Here is a 15,772-nt window from a genome sequence, read left to right on the forward strand (position 1 = left end):
TCATGTTTGTTTTTAACCAAATTGTTGTGTAAGACTAGCCCAATAATAACATAACACAACAAAATTATTTAATAAATAAATAAATAAGTATATAAAATATGGAGCATATAATATGGTATAATTTTATTTTAATAACCGAATATTTTTAAAGAATCCATTTTTGAAATAATGCTCAAATATTTGTTGTTTTGGGTCGGTTTTGAAAATATTTATCAAAATGGTGTCCACGTAGGCTCGGAATTTCTGGACCTAAAAACACGCACTACCAATGGCGTGTTTACAATTAGTAGGGAAAGACACTTCATTAAAATGGACTAAAACAAACACGTCATTGGGAATGACGGGTTTCGGAGCGGAAACACGCCACTCCCTATGGCGTGTCTATGTTAATTTTTATTTTTTTTTAAGTTGTCAGTTGAAGAAAAAAATTGTTGTAAAGACACGCCACTGCGAATGGCGTGTTTCCTTCACAAACACGCCATTGGTAGTGGCGTGTTTCAGGTCTAGAAATCCCGAGTCTACGTGGACACCATTTTGACAAATATTTTCAAAACCGACCCAAAAGAACAAATATTTTATTTTTGAGCATTATTTCAAAAATGATCTCATTTTTAAATTGTTTAAGTAGGTTAATTTTCAGAATAAAAAATTCCGAAAATTTAACATAATTTTCGAAATTTTCATTTTTCAACGGGGATGAGCGCCCATGCAAGATCCTATCGCTCATCACTTTACGTGTTTACGAATATGCCTGACAAAATTGACGCGACCTGAATGACATGGCCTAAATATCCTGACTCAAACCCAACCTGCACCCGAATTGGGGATTCGAATCTATCCCGAGACCCAATCTAATCCGACCCTATTCAACCCGGCCTAAATGACCGTTATCCCCAGAGAAGTTGATAACAACCCATTCGAAAATGACCCTATCAGCCCAATTTTTTGCAAATCTGAATAACTCAAATCCGAATTATCCTGGGTCAATGGCTCAAATAATATTCTCCTTGTATAGAACACAAGCTTGCGACAAATGAGAATTTGCGTATATAGAATGCGTGGACTCTTTATATCCAGTTGTGGATAATGGATGACATTTGTTTTGTCGTTTTATATCATCAACAACGTTCAAACGATCCTCAACCTCTTATTTTAAATACAACTTATTCAATTACCATTAATCCCTTTAAATAATGTTAGTTATATTAAGGTTTGATCATATATTCATATGTTTTAGTGAAATTAGAAGGTCATCTGTCGCGGAACCAGGATTTGAAGTTAGTATCGAACTTGTAATGAGATAGATATAACTACACGTCAATAAGTGGAATAATGGGGTTACTTTAATGGTTTTGATGATGGCAGGGTTGAGATTGTTGAGGTTCACAAATGGGTTAAAATATGGCAACAAATTGAGCTCTTATGAGTCTCATTCATGGCCTCCGTCACGGGTTTTCGTGTCGTCGCTGTCGTATAAAGTGGGACGTATTGCAGCTAGTAAAGCTCCAGAGGTTGAGGTTGAGGGAGAGGATGGAAATAAGAATAAGGGAACATTAATGGCGTTTTTTAATTCGGAAGATAATTCTGCTCTTATTTCTGCTTCAATTATTGGTATTCTTACTGGTTTCAGTGTTGTGATTTTCAATAACCTGGTACTTAATTCTTCCCTTTCTATTCTTGGATCTTAGTATTTGATTATATTCGTTTTGTTGCAATCAATTGTTTAGCTTTGCTTTTTATGTTGTGAGCGGTTTTTAAATAAAGGTAAACAAATGACCGAGCTGAGGAATGAGGAGTAGTTTGTGAGAAATTTTATTGATTTGAAGAAAATGCACATGTGAATTGGTGTGTGTCCCATTTCTTTAAAATGGATAGTGATAGTGTGTTACCAAGGGCCAGTGGTGGAATCAGAATTTACAGTTAGGACTTACGGGGAGAAATGTTTCATGGGGGCCATGGGGCTGAACTATTAATGGAATTATGTATTCCAAGATTTTAGGGAAAACAACAACATTACCCCAGTGCCTCAATGGCTCCCGCAAATTGCGGGGTAAGGGGGTCGGATGTACGCAGCCTTACCCTTGTGTTAGCAACACAAAGAGGTTGTTTCCGAATGACCCATGATGAAAATTGCGTCGAGAACTCCATCGAAGGACCGCTACTTCACAAAAGGAAGAAGCGCAACCACTTTAGTGAGCCATTTTAGGGAAAAGGTTAAAAAAATTTAATGCTTGGGGGTGAAAGGGCGACTGACCTTGCTAGCTCCCCATAGTTATGTGACTATTACCAACTTAACTTTAGTTTAGTTCAGCCTCATTCAGTTCAATTCTGTTCAGCTCAGCACAATTTAGGTCATCTCTACTCAATTAACTATTAGTACAATGTACTCAGCTCCATTCAGTTTAGCGGAAAAGAATAGGGTCTTAGTGTCTTACGTATAGCATCTCATATATAGAGTTCATGCTCAAGCACTATTCACTATCTATTATACCTTGTTATTCTGTTCTTGGAGTTCATTTCAGTTTTGCATCCTAATTTATGTTGCTTGTATTATAAACAATTTAATGCCCACCTTTTAGGTTCATGAATTACGTGACTTCTTCTGGGATGGGATCCCATATCGAGGTGCATCATGGTTAAGAGAGCAGCCTCTGGAAAGTTCTTGGCAGAGAATCATCTTTGTGCCAGTTTTTGGCGGTTTCCTTGTGTCCATGTTGAATGCACTGCGAGATTCTTTGGACTCCCCTTCACGAGGAGAGATTGTACCTAAGGTGAAAGCCGTACTCCAACAGTTCTTGAAATCATTGGCTGCGTGTGTAACACTTGGTACTGGAAACTCGTTAGGCCCAGAAGGTCCGAGTGTTGAAATTGGCGCTTCCATTGCCAAAGGAGTTGGAACATTGTTTGGCAGGGATGTCAAAACAAAGGTTCCTCTTATTGCTGCTGGATCTGCTGCTGGGATTGCTTCCGGTTGGAATTCTTCAACTATTGTAATGCACCTACCACAAGCGTATCACATTTCATGATAATATGCCTATTGCCTAGTGCTCTTCTTTTAACTTTGTCTCGTAAAGTTTATTTTTTCTCCTTCCCGTGCCACATGGATTGATTACAGTGCACAAACTTAGTTGGTAAAGTCATGAGCGGTGGTACTCATGACCTGGGTTCAAACGCTGTCAGCATTAAAATCGCTCTTGTGGCTCCCTTTACACCAAAAAAAAAATCTTACATTTCGTAGTTGAAACTTAGCTGCATATATTTCTTTGCTGGTCTTGAATTCTAATAACAAAAGGATTTATCGTATGCATTTGAGTTCCTTTTAATATGCAGAATTTTTCTTTTACAGGCTTCAATGCCGCTGTAGCTGGTTGCTTTTTCGCTGTAGAGTCTGTCTTATGGCCATCACCTGATTCAGCAGCATCTCTTACAAATACAACTTCCATGGTCATACTCAGTGCTGTCATAGCTTCAGTATTGTCTGAAGTTGGTCTTGGAGCTGAGCCAGCATTCAAGGTTCCAGACTATGATTTCCGTTCAGTAACTGGTGTGTCTTATGGTCCTCTCTTTTTCTCTTTATGCTTGGTTTCCTGTGATAATGTTATTGTTGTGCTACGTATATATAGCAACCCGTGTTAATTGTTTTTTACTTTCCAGAGCTTCCACTGTATCTTTTGCTGGGAATTCTATGCGGCGTGGTGTCTTTAACCTTGACAAGATGTACTACTTTTATGCTGCATACGGTTGAAGATATTCAAAAAGAAGGCCTGGTACCAAAGGCCGTTTTCCCAATTACTGGTGGTTTAGCTGTTGGGCTCATGGCTTTGGCATATCCGGAAATTCTCTACTGGGGTTTTCAGAATGTTGACATTCTATTGGAATCTCGACCGTTTGTAAAAGGTCTCTCGGCTGACCTTTTGTTTCAACTGGTGGGCATTAAAATTATTGCTACTTCAGTTTGCCGAGCCTCTGGATTAGTAGGCGGATATTATGCTCCATCACTATTTATCGGTGCTGCTACAGGAATGGCGTATGGAAAATTTATTGCTTTTGCAGTTGCCCAGTCGCATCCAACTTTTCAGATTTCTTTCCTGGAAGTGGCCTCACCACAAGCATATGGCCTGGTAGAGACTATTTCTTCTTTTCAACACCGGGACTCGTTGATAACGGAAAAATGGACCGGTCCGGATCGGAACCGGAATTCTAGACCGAAAAGACGGGAATTATTGTTATTTGATTTTTTCCTTCAAATATTATTAAAAAAAAAAAAGAACTGTAGGCCTATTTAATCCGGTCCGCCCCGGTCCAACCGGTTCGGCCCGGTCTTGGACCGGAATTTTTATTTCCGGTCCATGATTTTTTGGGATTCCGTTTCCGGTCCGTCCGGACCGACCGGTGCCCAGCCCTAGACGTTGAACGCATTCCAATTTCAGAAACTTTATTATTACTCATATTTTGTACAGGTTGGCATGGCTGCTACTCTGGCAGGAGTATGTCAGGTTCCTCTCACATCAGTTCTGCTTCTTTTCGAGCTGACACAGGATTACCGGATAGTTATTCCGCTTTTAGGTGCAGTGGGAATGTCGTCATGGATTACATCCTCAAAAGTAAAAAGAGGGGCTGTAGGAGGTTCCAAGAAAAGTAATGCAAATGCCCAAACAAGCGAAGTGTATAATCAGAATACCAGTTCATCTCGTGTTACCACAACATCGAGTTCAGATAATCTCTGTGAAATTGAGAGTTCTTCTTGTTATGATGATTCTGAAGACCTTGAAAGGAACATTTTTGTATCTCAGGCTATGAGAACGAGTTTTGCAACCGTCTTAAGGGGTACATTGTTAGTCGAAGCTGTGACTCTGATGCTAGCGGAGAAGCAGTTTTACGCACTTATTGTTGATGAGGACAATTACCTTACTGGAATGTTATCATTAAGTGACATCCTAGAATTCAGCAAATCGGAACAAGCAAGGAAATTTAAAACCGAGGTAGCTTCTTGGGCTTCGATCTAGATTGTACAAGAATACAATATCTCATATCATTTGCCCTCTTAATCTTGATTTATGCATGTTACAGGAGTTATCAGTAGCGGAATTGTGTTGTCTTGAGACTGACAAATGCGGAGTGGTGTGGACAGCAACTCCGAACATGGATCTTCGTTCAGCAGAGACGATGATGGTCCGTCACAGACTTAGTCAGCTGCCGGTTGTTGACCATCCACAGGGTAACAGAGGGAGGCCAGTTGGTGTTATAGACATGCACTGCATCAAGCTTGCATTCAGGTTTTACCCTTTTACGCCTTTTATAATCTCTCTCGCGGTTTGATGCACTTTTTTTTTTCCTAATGATATTGATACTCCTTGTTTTTGTTGTGAAGTGCTGTCGCTACAAAGGAAAATCTCAAGGCCAACTTCAATTGATTGTTTAAGCAATCAAGGATTCAAGTAAATATCGATACAGATGCAACACACAAATTGTCGCGATATTAGTTTTACTGTACTGGTTTTGAGGACTCACTGTAATCATATTGACTTACTGGGTGTAAAAAAGGGTAAGATATCATTTTTTTTACTACTGTACATGTCAAAAGCATTCCATTTTGAACATAATTTTGACTTGACCAGCAAACTCCTGTTACTGCAAAAAATAATGCATGCAAGTCTAGCCTTGTCAAATGACCGGCAAACTTCCTGGCTGTCTTCAATGTGTGATACAATTTCACAGGAACTGTTTCAGGGACGGACTGTTTTATATCAACATAGTGGAAATAATGCACCTGGGCTACACAACAGTCTTACCTGAAGACGAGATTAGATGATTGTTCTGCGCGAGAGAAACTGATCACTGCCCCTGGGGTACACAACCGTTGCAAGTTCCGACGTAAACAGAATAGTCGGACTTGCAGATTAGTCAAGTCGAGAATAATGGCAAAACCTGTTGATATTTTTGTAAGAAAAGAATTTAGAGAGCTCATACCTGTTTTATTAGACTGAAATTGTTGAACTACTTGTTGGACTTGAACTTAAAAAATAATAATAATAATAATAATAATAATAATAATATATCTTCGATATTTTGCTTACCTCACTAGCTGAATTATACTCCCTCCGAATAACAATGTTTGCCCTATTTCTCTAATATATGTGAGGAGTATTTTATTGAAATGGGGCAAACATAGATATTGGGAGGGAGTAATTCACAATTTTTTTTTTTTGTAAAACATCTTATGAAATTATAAGTTTACATATGTAAAATGACTAAGCTAACCCTAACTAAACCGCGTCAAATTAAAACACAAATGACACGTGTTTTATTCTAATTGGTTGTACTCCCTTCGTCCCGGTCATTTGTTGTCTTTTGGTTTTGACGCAAAGACCAATAAAAAGGGAGGAGACCAATTACTAACTGACAAGTGAATAAATTGGGTGTGAATAATCAAATTACTCATCAAATTCATTCTTTAAATAGAAAGAACGACAAATGACGAGACATCCAAAATGAAAAATAACAACAAATAACCGGGACATATATATAGAACCGTAATTTATCAATAACGATTTATGCAATTCATTTCAAGTTCGAACTCTACCAAAATACTCCCAATGTAACTCTCGTTCTCTCTTTCTTAATCTACTTCGTTGATTTTCATCATTTACAATTACTGCTATGATTTCCGATTTAATCATGATTTTCGTAATTCAATTTTACTAGATTTCTTCATGTTAATGTACTTAATTATCTCGTCGATTTTTAACGGATCTGATTCGTATGTAATCCGTGTAATTTGATTGAACTGATGAATTTAGGGTTCATCCGATCGATTAGAGCTTTAGGTTTTGGAAATCTCGTTTGATTCTGGTAATTTATGCGTTTATGTCGCAAATTGATTTCGCAAATGTGGATGATTGATTTGATTTAATGTCAAATCTGGAGATTTATATGCCTTGTTGAGCTATATGATTAATAATGAAATAATGATATGTGTTTTTGTGATCATAGTCTAGGTTTGCGGAATTGTTTGATTTTGATGATTTAGTGCTCATGCGATCGATTCGAGCATTAGGTTTTGGAATTCTCGTTTGATTATTGTAATGCTGAAATAGTTCTCGTAGTTCATGCGTTAATGTCAATGGTTGATTGATTAAATTGTTCAAGTTGGTGATTTATGTTCGTTGTTGAGCTGTGATTGATAATGATAGGAGTTTTTGTGATCTTGTTTGTTGAATTGTAGTTTGATTCTGATGAATTTAGTGCTCGAGCTCATGTGATCAATAAGAGCATTAGGTTTTGAAAATCTCGCGCAATTGTTGTAATGTTGAAATTGTTCTGGTAATGTATGTGTTTATGTCCGAAATTGCTGTTGTAATGTGGATGATTGATTGACCTAGCTGTCAAATCTGGAGATTTATGTGCGTTGTTGAGCTATGATTCGTAACGACTTGAGTTTTTGTGATCTTAGTCTAGGTTTGTTGAATTGTAGTTTGAATCTGAGGAATTTAGGGTTCATTTGATTGATTAAAGCAGTAGAATGTGGATATTTCGTGTCATTATAGACTTATAGTAATGCTGAAACTGTTCTTGTAATTTATGCGTTTATGTTGCAAATTTATGTGATTTATCGATTGCATTTCTGTAGTTGTTGTACTACATTTGCACATTGAGAGTGTGATATATTGTAGTATAGTAATACAAGTTATTTGCAGAATTTAGAGGACGGAGTGATCGTGGTGGCTGTCTTGACTCTTGAGGATTACTAAATTAGTAACGAATGACGTTCTGTGATTTTATTTAAGGGTTGTCTTACTGATACTCTCTCCGTTGAATTGATGATCGCTGTGTGCTTTACTTGTAGTTTAGTTATACATAGTATGCAATCCTGACCCAATTTACGTTATGGGTCATTTAGGCCTCAAGGGTGAGGTTGCATGCATCCAAGTTGCGGTAAACCTTGAGGCACTTGGTTAATGTTGTTGTTGATTGCCTCTCTGGAACATTTGCTGTTAAAGCTGCTGGAATTCTCTAATGTGATTCATAATATGAAGTATAGTTTTGCTGTATAGGCGTATAGGTATGGGTCTATGGCATTTAGTTGTGTTATCTGTTGACTGAGTTGGTATCTTGTATGGCTAGTGAAGGGCTTGAATCATCCCTCTAGCAATTTTTGCGTGTATATTTTCTACTACTCTGTCCTGTTTCTCTAATCTGATGAATTTACATCTTGTTTCAGAAGTTTGCCATAGATCATCCTCGTTTCATACTCGCTTAAGCTTTGGGATTTTATAGGTTGGAAAAATGGTAAGTTAATCTGTTAATCTTTCGCTGTTCTGTCTTTCATGTGTATGATTACTGTCCTATTTAGACTCATTGTTCTTGTCTTTGTAGTATGATGGAACAAGGCAATATTCTGTATAATACAATAAACTGGCTTGACATCTTGTTTTAAGTCGAAGTTAATTGACCATTTCTCAACGTTTTTATAATTGTCATTAGAAAACAACTTTTTCGTGTTATTAATTCTTCGTACATCTGGCCCCTCGCCCCGCCTTGCCTTACCATAGGAGACATTTAAGTAATATTGTTGTACTTTCTCTTCTTCCAAAAGCTCTTTACTGTCAGCTAGCTGCGTCTTTGATGTAAATCATCTTAGATGTTTGTAGTCCATAAGCTTAGACTGATTACGTAATCAGTAATCTCATATAATTCTCGATAAACTTGATTTTCGTTTTCATTTTTCTTTTAATCCAATTTTCATGATTATGTTCTGATCGGTCTTTTATTATGAATAGGTGGTTCTTGCAGCGTCTATTATTAGCAAGTCTGGCAAAGGTGAGTTTTTGTAGCTGTTTCAAATATCGATGAATGTTTTTGTTTAGACCTGCACTGGATTATGTGTTTTTAAGCATAGACCTGTATACCCAAGATAATTTTCTTGGAGCTTGATACAGTTTATGACTCTCATACCTTTGCTTGCAGCTATTGTCTCAAGACAGTTTGTGGAAATGTCTCGCATAAGAATCGAAGGCCTTCTTGCTGCATTTCCCAAACTGATAGGAACTGGAAAACAGCATACATATGTTGAGACTGAAAATGTGCGATATGTCTACCAGCCAATTGAAGCTCTTTACCTGCTTGTTGTTACAACTAAGCAGAGTAACATTTTGGAAGACTTGGACACTTTAAGGATTCTTTCTAAGCTTGTATCCTACACTTTTTCCATGCTCGGTTTCTATAATTCCATAGTTACAGGAAGTGTTTTATTTAAAGTCCCGTTTTTAACTTGCTTTTGGTTGGTTTTGAATGTGCAAGTAGCTTTTGTAGATGAGAATATGAAATCATGTGGTTATCAGTAAATCAACCATTTTAATTATTGGCACTGTCTTATGTGTGTTCTCATGAAATGCCTGAGTATATTATTAGATGAGCTCCCAATATTTCTATTTCGGCTCCGATTCTTGAACAAATGACGACTTTCAAGCTCTAGATTCATTCGAGTTATTTTTCTTCTTAGTTGCTATCTTACCCACTTGTTAATACCCTTTTCTTAGTGGTTTTTTCTGCTCTATCACAGTTGTCTAATACGGAGTAACTTGTCTGCTAGGTTGCTATACATATATTTTTTTTAATATTCTCGTCATGTTTATTCCTTGATTTAAGAAAAGGTACCTGAGTATGCATACTCTTTAGACGAAGAAGGAATTTCTAACGCAAATTTTCAGCTGATTTCTGCCTTTGATGAGGTCATCTCTCTAGGGCACAGGGAAAGTGTCACTGTTGCCCAGGTGAAGCAGTATTGTGAGATGGAAAGTCATGAAGAAAAATTACACAAGCTGGTGATAGCAAGTAAGATCAGCGAAACCAAGGATGTGATGAAGCGCAAAGCTAATGAAATCGATAAAAGCAAGGTATTGTTTTGTCATCTCACTTTCATGCTGTCGTACGCCTTCATCTATGATGGGGACGTGATCACTATCATGCTGATTCTTGCTTTTTGACTATTCATCTTTGCAGATTGAAAAGAACAAAAGTTACATGTCATCCATGGGGTCTGGAAGTCTCGGAAATAACTTCAGTGAGATGAGTATTTCTAGCAGCAATAGCAATTATGGCCCTAGTTCTGCGTTGGGTTTGTCAACTGATATGGACTCATACTCTACCAAGCCAAAAGGTTTGTATTACTGCTTTGTATGAAGTTGGTCAAAATTCTTCTGATATTTTAGTAGATTACCTGAAAATTTTTATATTTCTGTAAGTCATGCTTTGATTCGGATCCTATGTTACTGTTTTTTCTTTCTAAAACAAAGTAGCATTGAGGCAGGACATGGCAAATATATACTCCATAGTTATGTATTGGATGTGATCTGTATGGATGCCTTGTGTTTGCCTAGCTCTACCTCTACCTACCAACTTATATATTCTTGTAGTCTTCTTAATACTTAAAGAGTGTTTATAAAGAAAAACAATTGCCCTTACCCAGTTGTTGCGCATCCGATAAGAGTTGGCAAATATATACTCCATAGTTATGTATTGGATGTGATCTGTATGGATGCCTTGTGTTTGCCTAGCTCTACCTCTACCTACCAACTTATATATTCTTGTAACCTTAATACTAAAAGAGTGTTTATAAAGAAAAACATTTGCCCTTATCCAGTTGTTGCACATCCGATAAGAGTTGGGGTAACATGTAGTTTTAAGGCAAGTTCTCTTCAGGTCTCTAACTGCTCATAGAACTAGGGATATCAATGGATCAGGTTTGGGTCGGGTGAAACCTCGTCCGTCACATTAAAATCTCATCCAACCCACCCGTCATCCATGAAAATTATCATCCGTCATCCACCCATCCATCATCCATGGATGAAACGGGTGGATCGGGTGATAGTGTATATGTATGCTTAAGACTAAAAAAAGGATAGACTATTTATTCTTTACAAAATTTAAGTTATAGAATTATTTTAATGTAACTTTTTAGTGTGTATTTTCACAAAATATATATTTTGAGGGTAGAAAAATTAGAGAAATTGAATATTTTATATCTTAAAAATGTAATATATATATTTTTTTTCAAAATAAAAAATAATAATCGGGTGGTGGATGGATGACGGGTGAAATTTCTTCATCCAACCCATCCGTCATCCGTCATCGGTCATCCTTTTCATCCATCATCCACCCGTCATCCATTTAGGTCGGGTTTTCGTCCGTCTTTTAGGTTCGGGTGGATCGGATTTTGATCGGGTGCGGGTGAAATTGACATCCCTACATAGAACCCTATGTATTTTTATTCTGACTATTTAAATGCTGTATTTAATTATGAACTTGGTTTGTCTTTGCCCGCATAATTGTGGTTTATGCTTTTTATGCTTATCTTTAGCATCAGTCAAGCCCTTATTGCCTCTCTATTGCTAATCTTGTTTGTGTTGCTGGTAGTGTCAAGTTATCCATCAACGGCTGCCAATGCTCCTCCTAAGGGTATGGGAATGAAGCTTGGTAAATCACAGAAAACCAACCAATTTTTGGAATCCCTGAAAGCAGAAGGTGAAATGATTGTTGAGGATGTGCCTCCAACACTAAGCAAGTCTAAAGCTGCTCCTCCACCAACTGATCCCATAACTTTAACTGTTGAGGAGAAACTCAACGTGACATTAAAGCGAGATGGAGGGCTCAATAATTTCGATGTTCAAGGGACTTTAACACTTCAGATTCTCGAGGAAAGAGATGCTTATATACAAGTTCAGGTACTTCTACGAACTTATTATATGCACAGTTTTTTCTTCTATATTTATTTAGGCTTTTATGCTAGTCTTTCTACGTATATCAGCGTCGTGCTTTTCATCTATCTGACCTTTTATACTAGTCATCTGCTTTCATGAATACCTCACAACACTGATTCTTGTGAAATATGGCCCGAACTACTCTCCATTTTATTAGATTTAATAGCCAGTGTATTTGATTGTTTTGCTTTCATACAACTTACAAGATGTCATAACTCATAATTACAGGGTGACATGTATCATCAGTGTAAACTGTATATTCTCGTTCTTATGAACGCTCTTTTTTCATTTGTGATGTTCAGGTTGAGTCTCGTGGTAATCGTAGTGTGTTGTTTAAAACACACCCTAACATCAACAAAGAGCTGTACTCAAACGAAAATTTGTTGGGTCTCAAAGATCCAAACAGGCCTTTCCCTTGTAACCAAGGAGATGGTGTTGGACTCCTAAAATGGAGAATGCAGAGCACAGACGAATCAGTTGTCCCGTTGACAAGTAAGCCATAGTGCTATGCGTACTTTTCCCATGGTAACTTTCCAGGCGTGTCGTTATATAACACTTTTCATGTTATTTCTTTTTTGTCCTTTTTTCTGACAGTTAACTGTTGGCCCTCCGTTTCTGGAAGTGACACTTATGTCAGCATTGAGTATGAAGCTTCGTCAATGTTTGATCTACAAAATGTTGTTATCTCGGTTCCTCTTCCTGCTCTCCGGGACGCACCAAATGTCACACAAGCTGAGGGTGAATGGAGGTGAGTGTAATTGATCATTCAGATACTGGTAAAAGATGTCAAGCACAACCTGGCTAATAAAGCCATAACCGCAATTGCTCGACTTAACTTCAAATTTTGGACTTATTGAAAATGCGTGAAATTTAGAGTGTGTGTCCCTTTTTTTGCTAAAGAAGCGAAAGCAAATTGATTATTGGCTTGATATTGTTTCCTCAATTCTTGTACTGTCTTTTAGAGCTGTTAATCCTTCTGTGTATAATGTGTTGAAGATCATGCATCGATATATATATATTTTTTTGGCAGGTATGATTCCAGAAATTCTATCTTGGAGTGGTCCATTGTTCTTATAGACAACTCTAATCGCAGGTGAGCAACAAAATAATACTCGTATATGGTTTTCAGTATGGAATATATCGCAGGTGAAATTGATGTCATAATTCATAGTGTGCTACTACCTTCATCCACATTATTACCCCATTTGACTTGGAGGTCAATTGACTGGTAGTTTATCTAAATGTGTAGAAGTATAATGTTAGGTTTGTCACGGTAGTTTATTAAAACCAAGTATTTTTCATATTATAATGTTTATGAAGATCTGTCAAAGTCGACATCGTTTGATCACCAAAATCAAATGGAGAGACCATAAATGGAATGGAGGGAGTAGTAATTACGAGGTGGAAATGTGGAATGTTACTAGTGATGGCCGATAGGCATATAACAAATTCCTTGTTTTGACGTTAGTATTTTAACTTGGCAGTGGAGCTATGGAGTTTGTGGTACCTGCAGTTGATTCATCCACCTTTTTCCCTATCTCTGTGCGGTTTACCGCTTCAAATACGTTCAGTGACCTCAAGGTGTGCAAACTACCACAACTTTTTATTTATTTGGCAGCAGTACCTAACCGTAACATGATAGATGACGTGATGTATAATTTGCGATTTTTTTTATCACTACAACATTTGGAAAATGATATGATTTCCATTCTTTTGATCATTTAGTCGTGTATCATGGAATTACCTAACCCCAATATCATGGATAATGGCGCGATGGTGCGGACTGTAATTTGTCCGTCTTTTTCTCAGTGTCCAGAAAAGTATATGGATTTCATTTCTTATGATCATGTGGCTGTACACTTTTACTTGAAAGAGTAAGGTTGCACACATCGGATCAGTCCTTAACCTGCCAGAGACGGGGCACTATTGTTTTGTAGCTAACTTATTTCTTGTGTCGTGGCATAGGTCGTTAACATATTGCCATTACAAGGTGGAGCCCCTCCGAAATTCGCCCAGAGAATCCAGCTATCTACAGAAAATTATCAAGTCGTGTGATGGCATCTCAGTCGCAGCGTCCTGTGAAATAGTTTTGCTTATGAATATCTTTCAGTTTATATCGGAATTCTGTCTTTTTCCTTCATACTAGAAGTTGTTGAAATGGGAGACGTGAATCGATGTTAGTTTGGCCATCTCGCTTTGAGTTGTATCCCCTTGTTTTGGGTTGTATTATTAGTCACTCAATTTTCAATTAGTTATTCAGTGGTTCGAAAGAGACTCAAATTCTTACCCTTGTTTTTCTGCAAGAGATACCACCTTATACGGTATTCCTTCGACCTTCAGCCATACAGCTGCACTATTTGCTCACGAGTGTTAATTTTAGATAAAATGGTTTCGGTACACATTCTAAGAAGCCTTGTATGTTCGGAGAATCGGAGGAATTGTTAGTTTGTTACCCTTTAAATGCTTGATTAATTAGTTTTTGCTTGTTTGCCTGATATGGTTTTACACCTCCATGTATTTTTTTTCTTTCTTTTTTCTCCTGTTTTCCATAAAAGATCCCAAGAATCTTGCCAATGTTTCGAGTAGTATCTACTTCCGCATCTTCATAATTATCGCCCCAATCGTCATCTAAAGAAAAGAATTAGTCGATTAAGATTTCATTAGTTACTGTCAAAAAAAAAGATTTCATTAGTTTGTACCTTATTCTGATCGTGCAGTATAGACTGCTTGCCATAACTTCACAAAGTTTCCTTTGAAACCAGTTCAACATTAATTTGTAAATAGTTATTTCGGAAATAGTTAAAATTTGAGTTGATTTGGAATTATTCTCGACAAATTACCTTTTTTTACCATGTTCTATATATTACTGCGCAACCATTTTTTCGTTTAAGTAAATTGCTGTCATAAATAAAACACATAAAAACATTGTCATAATGAACATGCGCACAAATGATCACATCAAAATGTTATGAAATTGTAGTGAATGGTGCGACTTCGGAGATGTTTAGTCCGAGTAGAGGTTTGAGGCAGGGTGACCCGCTTTCTCCGTATTTGTTTATTTTGTGTGCTGAGGTTTTGTCTAGTCTTCTGCGAAGGGCTGTTGAGAATGGATCGCTGCATGGTATCCGGGTGGCTACAACGGCGCCGGTGGTATCTCACTTACTATTTGCGGATGATAGTATCTTTTTTGTGAAGGCGGATGAACGGGAAGCTAGGACAGTGATGGATATTCTTAGGAAATATGAGGTGGCTTCTGGGCAGCAGGTTAATCTTGATAAGACGACGGTATCCTTTAGTAAAGGAACGAGAGGGGTGAGGCGGCAAAGAGTGACCGAGGTGTTGGGTGTGAGAGCTGTTGCGGTCCAGGATCGCTATCTGGGATTGCCAACAGTTGTGGGTCATTCGAAGCAAGTGGTTACTAGAATTGTTAGGGATAAGCTAAGTAAGAAATTACAAGGTTGGAGGGGTATGTTGCTCAGTAAAGCAGGTCGGGAAGTGTTGATAAAGGCAATCGCCCAATCAATTCCGACATATGCGATGAGTGTTTTTAAATTACCGTCTAATTTTTGTGATGAGTTACGTGCTATCGTCTCTAAGTTCTGGTGGGGTTCTGAAGGTGGGAAGCGGAAGATGGCTTGGTTAGCCTGGGATAAGCTGTGTCGGCCGAAGGAGAGGGGTGGGTTGGGATTTCGAGACTTTAATAAATTTAATAGGGCTTTGTTGGGTAAGCAAGGGTGGAGGCTCATGACAGATACAAGCTCGCTTCTCTCTCGGGTTTTGAAGGGAAAATACTTCCCGGATACCGATTTTATGGAGGCCGAACTTGGGGTTAGTCCAAGCTATACATGGAGGAGTATATGGGAGGCGCGTGATGTTATCAGTTTAGCAGCTCGGAAGCGAATTGGTAATGGGGTAGGGACTCGGGTTTGGCTAGATCCGTGGATCAAGGAGTCGAAGTCTAAGTTCGTTCTTTCGCCGTTGGGAAATGCGGATGTCAACATGAGGGTGGCTGA

At 37.9% G+C, this 15,772-nt stretch overlaps 2 protein-coding genes across 5 annotated transcripts; both read left to right on the forward strand.

Annotated features, from left to right (window-relative positions):
* Nucleotides 1–991: 991 nt before the first annotated feature.
* On the forward strand, nt 992–5,600 carry LOC141610841 (chloride channel protein CLC-e-like). The gene is made up of 7 exons (XM_074429109.1): nt 992–1,652; nt 2,580–2,970; nt 3,347–3,544; nt 3,655–4,121; nt 4,461–4,982; nt 5,071–5,276; nt 5,372–5,600. Exons 1-7 carry the CDS (start codon nt 1,347–1,349, stop codon nt 5,412–5,414), a joined length of 2,133 nt encoding a protein of 710 aa, XP_074285210.1. The 5' UTR covers nt 992–1,346; the 3' UTR covers nt 5,415–5,600.
* A 916-nt stretch (nt 5,601–6,516) lies between these two features.
* On the forward strand, nt 6,517–14,045 carry LOC141610838 (coatomer subunit delta-like). 4 transcript variants are annotated; one of them, XM_074429099.1, is made up of 12 exons: nt 6,517–6,598; nt 8,222–8,289; nt 8,781–8,820; nt 8,968–9,191; nt 9,654–9,896; nt 10,003–10,159; nt 11,416–11,723; nt 12,062–12,251; nt 12,354–12,507; nt 12,790–12,852; nt 13,244–13,340; nt 13,725–14,045. In XM_074429099.1, the coding sequence occupies exons 2-12, from the start codon at nt 8,287–8,289 to the stop codon at nt 13,812–13,814; spliced, it is 1,569 nt and encodes a 522-aa protein (XP_074285200.1). In that variant the 5' UTR covers nt 6,517–6,598; nt 8,222–8,286; the 3' UTR covers nt 13,815–14,045. The 4 variants fall into 4 exon arrangements, with proteins under 4 accessions (XP_074285200.1, XP_074285202.1, XP_074285203.1 ...); XM_074429101.1 differs by having other exon boundaries at nt 6,526–6,598; nt 8,225–8,289; XM_074429102.1 differs by having other exon boundaries at nt 6,585–6,852.
* Nucleotides 14,046–15,772: the final 1,727 nt, after the last annotated feature.

The sequence above is a fragment of the Silene latifolia genome, chromosome 11 (assembly GCF_048544455.1).
Source record: "Silene latifolia isolate original U9 population chromosome 11, ASM4854445v1, whole genome shotgun sequence".
Taxonomy (NCBI): domain Eukaryota; kingdom Viridiplantae; phylum Streptophyta; class Magnoliopsida; order Caryophyllales; family Caryophyllaceae; genus Silene; species Silene latifolia.

What these genes read in the sequence shown, in the direction of transcription:
- LOC141610841 (XM_074429109.1), top strand. Translation starts at nt 1,347, where the DNA reads ATGGTTTTGATGATGGCAGGGTTGAGATTGTTGAGGTTCACAAATGGG. An exon ending in TTGTGATTTTCAATAACCTG is followed by an intron (nt 1,653 to 2,579) that starts GTACTTAATTCT and finishes CCCACCTTTTAG; the next exon opens with GTTCATGAATTACGTGACTT. An exon ending in TGCATCAAGCTTGCATTCAG is followed by an intron (nt 5,277 to 5,371) that starts GTTTTACCCTTT and finishes TTTGTTGTGAAG; the next exon opens with TGCTGTCGCTACAAAGGAAA.
- LOC141610838 (XM_074429099.1), top strand. An exon ending in ATCAGTTGTCCCGTTGACAA is followed by an intron (nt 12,252 to 12,353) that starts GTAAGCCATAGT and finishes TTTTTCTGACAG; the next exon opens with TTAACTGTTGGCCCTCCGTT. An exon ending in ATACGTTCAGTGACCTCAAG is followed by an intron (nt 13,341 to 13,724) that starts GTGTGCAAACTA and finishes GTCGTGGCATAG; the next exon opens with GTCGTTAACATATTGCCATT.